The 9,420-nt window shown below is 45.0% G+C and overlaps 2 protein-coding genes across 2 annotated transcripts; both read right to left on the bottom strand.

Moving 5' to 3' along the window:
* Window positions 1–359: 359 nt before the first annotated feature.
* LOC6544957 (neuropeptide-like 2) lies at window positions 360–1,158 on the bottom strand. Its single transcript, XM_001972601.3, has 3 exons — window positions 1,031–1,158; window positions 816–941; window positions 360–584 (listed from the first exon to the last, which is right to left on the bottom strand). The coding sequence occupies exons 1-3, from the start codon at window positions 1,073–1,075 to the stop codon at window positions 495–497; spliced, it is 261 nt and encodes an 86-aa protein (XP_001972637.3). The 5' UTR covers window positions 1,076–1,158; the 3' UTR covers window positions 360–494.
* A 1,686-nt stretch (window positions 1,159–2,844) lies between these two features.
* LOC6544956 lies at window positions 2,845–8,728 on the bottom strand. Its single transcript, XM_026977773.1, has 10 exons — window positions 8,656–8,728; window positions 8,336–8,601; window positions 7,731–8,284; window positions 6,508–7,550; window positions 5,009–6,449; window positions 4,316–4,957; window positions 3,958–4,101; window positions 3,619–3,896; window positions 3,400–3,561; window positions 2,845–3,094 (listed from the first exon to the last, which is right to left on the bottom strand). The coding sequence occupies exons 1-10, from the start codon at window positions 8,676–8,678 to the stop codon at window positions 2,914–2,916; spliced, it is 4,734 nt and encodes a 1,577-aa protein (XP_026833574.1). The 5' UTR covers window positions 8,679–8,728; the 3' UTR covers window positions 2,845–2,913.
* Between the last annotated feature and the right edge of the window lie 692 nt (window positions 8,729–9,420).

Raw genomic sequence — 9,420 nt, 5'->3', positions numbered from 1 at the left:
TCCTGTGACATACTTTTCAAAGAATCTTGTATCCCGTTTTACTAAATGAGTGAGATATGCTAATAATTGTTACAAAAAATTATTAAAAATAGAGCAATTAGTTGAAATCTTACCGTTTATATCTTTATAGATACACTCTTTGTGATGCATGCTCTAAATTAATATATTACGTTTAAAACTGTGGCAATATATTATTAATTATAATAAAAAAAAATTTTATCCTTCCAAGTAAATATCATGTTTTGATTTCTGTCGAAGCAAAGTTTCTCAGAACTTTCTCAGCAAGAAAACATTTTAAAGTTGCCTTTTAAAAATGGCTTGTAAATGTGTGTAAGAAATATAAAAGAAAACCAAAGATATGTTTATGTGTTAAAGGCAATTAACGTTTTAATTTCATTTTTAGTCTTCATTAAGAATGTAACAACTAAAGTTAAAGTTAAAACATTTATTAGAGTCGTCTTCGGTGTACTGATATATGGCTATCCAACAACGTCTTAGGTGGATTTGCTTTGTTTCTGCTGGACCGCGTCGTTAATTTTGTCTAAACTGTCCTTAGCGTTCTCAATACCTTCCGAAATGAAACCCTGCGCAGATAAAAAAGTTGAAAATTAGTAAATATTTCAAGGTAAATATTTTCATACGTCTGGACGACTAAAAATCTACAAATATGTTAAGTTTTGCGACTTTGGGTCAGGCGAATGCCGAATATATTCTGATAAATGCCGAGAAATCTCCTGAAATCATTTTTATAACTACAATTATGTCGTTAGGCTCAAGTGAAATTTGAGAAGCTTTAGTAACTGCTTCATATTTACCTGAATCTTTTCGGGGGTCAGGCCTTTCAAATCGTCAATAGCTTTGTTCAGCACAGCCCTGGCGTTCTCCAGCGGATCAGCGGCGGCACTGGGCTCTTCACGGACGACGCGAGCGGCCATGGCCACCTGAAATCAAAGCACCACATTGTAGTCAATCCTGACAAGGTCCTGCAGGGTCCTGCTACTGCGATCCAGGACTTTGGGCATCAACTTACGGCGAACAGGGCGAACAGAAAGAAGGCAATTGCGATCTTGGCCATTTTAGTTTGGTTTTTGTAACTGCTGTGGAACTCTGAACTGGAGAACGACGACTTGAGTACTGATTGAAGCTCTGCCAAACTACTCATAACAACACCTCGTTTTGCGCCGCAGCCGGCCGAATTTGAGCCCGGCTTATCGCCACTAGGAAGGGGAAGGTCGAGCGTTTGGAGCAACGGAGCTGACCCCTGATAAGAGTATTTTTTTTTCCGTAGCATGCTGGGATAGATTGCTTCGTCTAACAGCTGAGTTTCTTCATTTGTTTAGTCACAGAAGATAACAGCTTTATGCAACCGCAAATAGCTAATCCCTAAAGGGTTCCGTATCCACGATGCCATTATTATGGCTTCATTTATATCATTTGAATATATAGAACATGTTGTTGAGTTTCAACAAGAAATAAGTTTATTGTCATTTAAATATGGTGGTGCCATGTATGGAATTACCACTGTATAAGTTTCGAACTTACTATTTTTAGACGTTTGCTTATCATTCCAATGGCTTGCACAGCTAAACTGTTCTGAAGGCCTTTTGATCCAGCAATTGGGAATGTTTATCTTGTTTAAAATTTTTGTTTTTACTACTTTTTATCGTTTTTGTACAAATGTTATAAGAAATAATTTTTTTCAATTTATATATATATTTAAAAACTATAGTCGAGTGCCCCGACTGTCAGATACCCGTTACTCAAATAGTGTAAGTGGAAACGGGACATATTTTATAGCTCCTGAGATCTCGACATTCATATGTGAGGACAGACTCAAGAATATACATACATATATATGGTCGGAAAAGTTTCTTTCTGCCTGTTACGTACTTCTGACCGAATCTAGTATAACCTTTTTAAATACGAGTAACAGGTATAAAGGCACAATGCCTTTAAATTTGTATTTTAGATTATAATAAACTTTGCAGTTTACCGGCTCTGATTGCAAAGCACGTGGCACGTGATAAGGTTTTTTCTTGCAATGCTGATAAGGCGCCCTACATTTCAAATTATGTAATCGCGCTAAATTAATAATTATAATATTTAAAATACTTGAAGCAACCCGGAAATTCAGCGCCAGGCTAAGTTAGCGATACCCATTGGACAACCCAAAGAGCGCTTTTAGAATTTGGAGTCTCTTCTAGACTTTGGTAAGCCCATCTTAAAGGGGCCATAGTTCTATTAGAACACTGTTATCACTACATAGGCTGCGGTAGAAATAGAAACCTAATAAAATAGTGTGTATCACCTCCAATTTTAGTGATGAACTTGCAAATTCAGTAGGAAAGTACAGTTCTCAGGTTTTTACAGTCGAATTGATAAGGGTTCCCTGCTCGGAGTAAGTGAAGAGATTATATATTATATGTTTCTGTTGGAAACCGGCTTTTGGCATATACCAAATAGTACATTAACGACTACGATTATCATATTAAGCGACAGCCACTTTTTCTTGTGACTCAAAGCTATTATTACATTACATCAGATGAACTTTCTTGACTTCAGCTTGAGCTTAACTCTAAGGGTAATCCATTAAAGCAATAAGTGTGAAGTGCGCTGATGAAGGGTTTCCCCAATCAAAGTTTGGGGCCCTAGTAGTTAGTCTATGAGAGTTTGTTTCGGGAGCCCCGAATTAAGCAGCAAACAGAGCTCAAAGTGCACGCCTTTATGCCTCGTTTTTTGTTAGTTTGCCCAGACACAAACAAACCCAATTAAGTGGCAGCTAGAGTCTGAAGATACCCGACCAGATACCCAGACCAGATACCCAGAACCACTAATAAATTTTCATTTGGCGGAATGAAAATATTTAATTGCTATTTCGCCAAGTGGCTAGAACTTAGTCGGGTCGGAGCTCTCCTAGGGCACCGAACTGAGAATGTGCTCCGGCACCGGCGGATGACATTGGGGCAGGGGTGGCCCCAACGTGGGGTAGGTTCGCAGACGCAGTAGCTCCAGAATCGTCTGCAGCTCCAGCACATGGGCGTAGTGGCGGCGGACGTTCTCCATGAGCTGCCGATGGGTCTTAATCTGCGACATTCTGCGGTGGAAATAGAAACAGTGATTTGGTCATTCTGCGAAGACGTTAATATATTTATATTTTATTTTTTCTGAAATTTCTAAGCTAGAACAAAGTATGGACAGTGGCAAAAGTTCTCATTACTGTAGCTAACAGCTGCTCATTTTATGTTATTTACATACATGTCCTCTTATTTTTCGTGGACTATTATATCAAGTTTCAAATACATAAGTCATAAAACAACTTTAGCGGGTTCCGATGAACTTTTGATAGCAGTAAGCTATGCAATTTATACAGTTTAGCTGGCGTGGAATAGATTGACTTACCGCTCCCGCTGCTCACGATCCCGCTTGTCCTCCATCATCGTATCTCGCAATGTGTTCTGGAAAGTGACGTCCACCTTGATACGCTCGATTTTGAAGTCGATGGCGTGGCTGCTGCGCTTTATCTCCAAGGTCTGTGCCTTCACGGCATCGATTTTAATGTTGCTTCGGTGGGGCACAGATTAGGATTCATTATCTGCATAAATTTAAAACATATCTTACACACGCTCGATGTTTTTCTTGAATACTGCTATCTTTTGCTCAATCACTCGTTCGATAGCTCCGGCTATATACTTCTGTCGCTCTGTCTTGACCTTTTCCCAATTGCGTAGGATATTGAGGAACTCCATTGAGACTTTGCATTTCTCGATGGCATCCAGCATGTATTTCAGATACGCTATGTTGGCCTTGTACAGCTTGTGTTCCCATTCCTTGAAGATGACCTGACGCCTGAATACGGCCACTCTTTGCATGGCTTTAATCTTCTTGTTTCCAGCTTCCTGCATTTGTTGAGATTGATACTTTAAAAGTCATTATCACTTCCCTGCGCTAAGGGTTCACCTGAATCTGGCGATTCACATCGTTGATGTCATCCACGTGCATGAGAACTGTATTGGAGAGCTTTGTGAACTGGCCCATAACCGAGACCTCAACTTGACCCATTGTGAGGGTCAACTGGATGGTCATGTTTGTCATCTTTTCTACCTGAAGCGAAAAATTTCATTTGGGTTACTCGGGAAACATACAATTCAAGCGCAAACGTTATTTATAATTGGGAAATATTAAGATTAAGTTTTAACATATTAAAAGGGGCCTTTTTTCAAGACGCAGTAAAAGTATGCAGTGATGTTTTTGTATATAAATACTAAAATGTTGTTATTCCACTAAAGAAGTTTTTTAGTATTGGTACAACACTTACATAAGTTTGGATGCTCTCTTCGGAATTACGCTGAGTCAGGACCTTGGACTCCTTGAGCGCCGCGAGGTCCTTGTTGAGGACACCCAGGAGCGCTTGGCTGTCGAGCAGCTGGTAGCCAATGCCCTTCAGTCGCAACTCACTTTCAGTCTTCTGGCGACGCAGCTTGACAAAGGTGTCCCAAGACTTGGGATCCACCTGCGGCGGACAATGTTTTGGTTGATCGAACTCGACGAGATAGTTCAGGAACTCCAGGACATCGTCGGGCAGCGGAAAGGGAGTACGGTGACTGGGCTTTCCGCTCAGCTTGTTCGAGGCCTCCATGCAGATGAGTACCGAGTTGAAGATCTTGCCGGGAAGTTTGGGTCGCTTCTTGAAGAGCTTCGTCATCTCGTGGGTGGCATGTGGGACCAAGGGCAGAAATTGACTGCGAAACTGGCGCTCGACGGCACGATCGCGGGTCTGTTGAGCCTCCAGTCGCGTTTTCACATCGAGAAAGGCCTTGTCATAGAAATCGAGTAGGTTGCTATACCGTGTCATGTAGTCGTTCAACTTGTCGATGTCCTTGCGGAACATGCTGAAGCGTTTCCGCAGCTGAACCCTTCCGAAGTTGATCTTTTCGAGGGTGAGCATGCGTAGTTGCCCCTGCTTGAGGGCGAAGTCATACTTCAGTTTCAAGATCATCAGTTCGGCTACGCGCTGGTTGAGCTTTAAGATCTGGGAGGCCTTCAGGGCCAGCGTTTTCTCTTCGTTCTCGTGCAGGATTCGAAGGTACTTGCGGCGGTCCAGTTCCAATAGATGAACTGCCTCCTCGTAGGCCCGGAATATCTTCTGCTCCTCGAGATTAAACTCGTGCGGCTGCTTCTTCTGCATGAACTCCGGCTCGGGTATGTCCTTCTTGATCTCCTCCTCCCACAGTTTCTCCAGCACCCCGTCCATCATCACAATGAGAGCCCGCGACCAGAACTCTTTGCTCCAGAGCAGCAGTCTGCCCTTCTTGCCGCCAGTATCGATTGTCTTGGGCTTACGCCGGTTCACCGCCTTAACCTCGGAGTCGTCCACCTCCATGATCTGCTTGATTACCTCATCCTGCGCCAGCGAAGGAACCGTGAGTTCAGGTGGCTTAAACTGATCCATATTGAGCAGACGCAGCATAATGTTCATATTGTCGTAGATCTTGGTGAGCACCAAGTTAGTGCTCACCACGCTGTCGATGGTGTCCTGCTTGAGTTGCTGCGCCTCGTGGAAGAGTTTGTTGAACTCCTGCTTCAGCGGATCGTTCAGATAGTAGCGGATTTTGCAGTTATAGTTGAACAGCTGGTTGGAGGTTACCAGGTTCTTGTCCTGCAACTGAAAGACAGGCGCCATTATGTGCTCGTAGACACTGGGTCCCTCCACCACAAATGGCTTGAGCTCGCGCAGTCCTGTAACCACTTCCACGTGCTCCTCCTCGCCCAGCTCACCATCCTCGATGGCAGGAGGCGGACCATGGCCGCCAGCGGCCGCAGCAGGCGCTTCCTCCTCCTCGAACGAGCCCAGAGAGAGGCGTAAATGGTCCTCCAGGTCGTAGAACCGATACTTATCGAACTCAGACATTTCCACCTTCCTCCGCACGGAGAAGCTCTCGAAGTTGGCATCTGCGAAGATGGAGCGCACACGATAGTTAATGCTCACTGCCTCACGGGTTACCAGGCGCAGTATCCAGTCGCGAATCCTTGACTGATCCTCGATGGCTCGTTCCAGCGATTCCCGTTCCAAGGCACATAGTTTTTGGGCCTCCGCCGTGAGAGCGTCCAGCCAGCGGTAGTGGAAGCAGAACTTCTTGAAGATGCCTTGGGTTTTGCCCGTCTTAGAGATATCGTAGTCGATTAGCGCCGTCACCTTGGCGGCAAAGTCCTTGATGCTGGCTAACAGCTTCTCGCGCTTTATTAAATCCGCCCTGGAGTACTCCTCCTTGACCTCCTGCCGCTGACTCAGCGGCACAAACATATCCACCTTGTGCGTTGTCTGCTCTATGAAACAGGGAATGCCCTCCTCCGTGGGCAATTTTAAGGCCAAGTTTTCACGAACAAAGTCCGCCAGAGAGGGCAGACGCATTACTCGCATGCTCTTGTTGGCCAAAAGGATAATGAGGTACCTGCACATCAATCACATAGGTGAAACGTAATTAAATTGAAGTTATATCACATAGTTACTTGGAATTAAAGCACTCCTTCACCCGCAGTATGTACTCCGTTTGCATGCCCAAGTTGAGAAATCGGCAGATCATAAACGGCTTCTTGGCCCGCTTGTGCTGCTTGAAGTGCACAAGGATGCCCCCCAGACTCCAGGTGACCAAGTGTTTGGTCATGCCAGCACCGAGAATATAGCTAAAGTGCCCCGACTTAGTGGAGGCGATCCACTGCAGCTCATCCTTCTCGTTCAACGCGAACTGGTCAAAGTTCAAGTTGTTGTACTCAGTGGCCACGATCTCGATCAGTGACCATCTTCCAACCGGCGCCTGGACGCAGAAGAAGCCGTATTGCCTCGGCAGGATATATTCGCGCCTGTGAAGACGCTTATCCTTGCCCCAATTGTAGAGCCAGAGCTCGGTGGCGAAGCCAGGACGCTTCATGCTATGATCCCGATTGATGAAGACCATCAGGCGCGGTCCGTCGGCCAGCAGAAAGGTGTGGATAAAGACCTGCGCCAGTTCCGGCGTGTTCATCTCGAAGTAATGCGTCAATTTGTGCGGCCTGTTGTCCACCTGAACCACGTGCAGCACCTTCATCTGATCCTGGAACACCACCCAGCTGTCGTTGAACTCCAGTCCCACCACCGCTGCCGTCTCCATTTTGAGATCGCACAGAACATGGGGCAAGCCGGCCCGCTCGAAGTGGATCAAAACGATGCTGGCATCGAACGTTCCCACGACCACCAGGGCCAAGCTGCGATGGTTGCACATGGCCGTTGCGCCCGGAACGGGCACTTCGCACAGGGTGTGACCTTTAGCCAGGTCCATCATGGCCACTCCTTCATCGTGCAACACGCAAACGCACTCGTCCTTAAGTCCCTGCAGCACTCGAAAGGTAATCACCGGTTTTCCGGTGGGCACCACGTTCTCTATCGATACCGATCCATTGCCGTCCACCACCACCTGGTCAATGTGTCCAGGGCGGCGCTCGGCGTAGATTTCGCCATTGTTGTTGCTCAGGAAGCGGACCACCTCGTTCAAACGGCCCTCAAACTCCCACTCGAGCTGGATTGGAAATGGTAAATGGTGGTAAGTGATTACTAAAGTCGTGACAGAAACACTATTGTTTAAATAAACATATATACATAGTACATCTATCATCTATCATGATTCAGTTTTTGGACAGTAAAACCTGTGATTGCAATATGAAAAGTGCATATATTTAGGGACTCGTAGCAAACGTACCTTGAAGACACCCGCCTTTTTCTTCACAAAGTATGCGGTAGAGCTGTTCCAGATGAGGAATCCGGACTTGTGATAGGTGAGGCCGTGGGGGCGGGGCATTCTTTCCACATCGATATCGGAAGCGGCAGCGGATGCGGGCTGCCATTGTGGCTTTAGGGCGAAACAGGCCACATCCACTGAGAGCAGATGGCCAAAATCGTTGGTGGCGTACAGGGTGTTGTCCTCGCCGAAGGTCAGGCATCGGTAGCAGGACTTTAGGAAATTTTTGCCCAGCTCCACTTCGGCCACCTTGTACAGGAAGGACTCCTTTTCAACGGTGCAGATGTCGTAGCACATGATGGTCATGTCCTGTTTGTTCAACTGAATGATGCTGGGCAGGCTGGTGAAGCTAATCACAATACCGCGCTCCACTGTGGGCACATTGGTGGATTGCTCCAGGACCAAGGTTCCCGTACGGTAGTTGAAAACGCAGAGGCAATAGTCGGGATAGCCGCCCACAGCGATCAGTAGATCGAGCTCCGAAAACCGGATGTCAGTGTAGCTTACCAAGTGAGCTAGGGGGAAAAACAGTTTAATTGAGGAAAAACCTAATCTTGTATACTTACGGGGAATCAAGCTAAACTTGGCCATATCCGGATAGCGGTATATAAAGATATTTGGCATCAGCACCACCTCGGCAAAGGCGAAAAGCGGAAAGCGGTTGTGGCCAGTAAAACAACTGATACTTAGACCCGTGGACACCGTCTCCGCCTTGAAGAAACTAACTGCCTTCGTTTGCATGTGGACGAACTTGATCGCATTGCCATTCCGCAGGCACAGGACATCGGGACCCACATTCACGATGGTGTTCTTGTCCCAAACGTTGCACCAACTGTGGACTGCATACTGTCAATATATTTTAAGGGAATATTCGCTAAAAACTGACCAAACTGTTGATATTATATTCATTTCGGTCCTGTTTGCTTGTAAAACGTTGGCTTCCGCAAATAGATTATACGATTCTCGATTGGTAGTCAACAAGTTCTGGGGTTGCTAAGATAATTGTTTAAGGGTTCCAGTTTGTTTCGTATCCCAGGACAACCTTCTAAGCTAGAGGAGTGTTGGTGTGCTCCTTGCTTATCGGATGTCATTTGGAATAAAATATAACATTTTTTATAGAGTTACACAACTCGTATTTGGCTTATAATATCATTTTCTACAGCAACATCTGACATCAAAATCGTTTTACTTTAATTTGTTGGCTTTAGGATTAACCTGGTATTATAATACTTAAGCTATTGAGCTTTCTATAATTGATTGCACCATGTGAACTTTACTATATAATTGTATTTTACTTCCAACTTTTCTTCGATAGTATAATGCTATAGTAGACAGTAGATGGCATCATCATAACTTGATGTACTTAAGAAAACTGGATAAACTCTAAGCTAATGCAAATGAAGTCAACATAATACTAATTAAGGCATGCTAATACATGACTAATATTAATATTATACGGCGGTTACTGTGTGATCAAATTTCCCAGGCGACAACTTCTTGACCCAAGGAAATTGTCCTGCCCACTTTCCCTCAGATGTACAAACAATAAAAGTTGTGGACCATAAAAGGCCAACGCCTTAGACAACCGCTGCCCGCAGCGCAATTATATTGGTTTGTTTTTTCCCTGGCTGAACGTTACTTTAAAATTTGA

Source organism: Drosophila erecta, unplaced genomic scaffold, assembly GCF_003286155.1.
Source record: "Drosophila erecta strain 14021-0224.00,06,07 unplaced genomic scaffold, DereRS2 tig00000021-arrow-pilon, whole genome shotgun sequence".
Classification (NCBI taxonomy): Eukaryota; Metazoa; Arthropoda; class Insecta; order Diptera; family Drosophilidae; genus Drosophila; species Drosophila erecta.
This window is presented reverse-complemented; position numbering and strand designations above follow the sequence as displayed.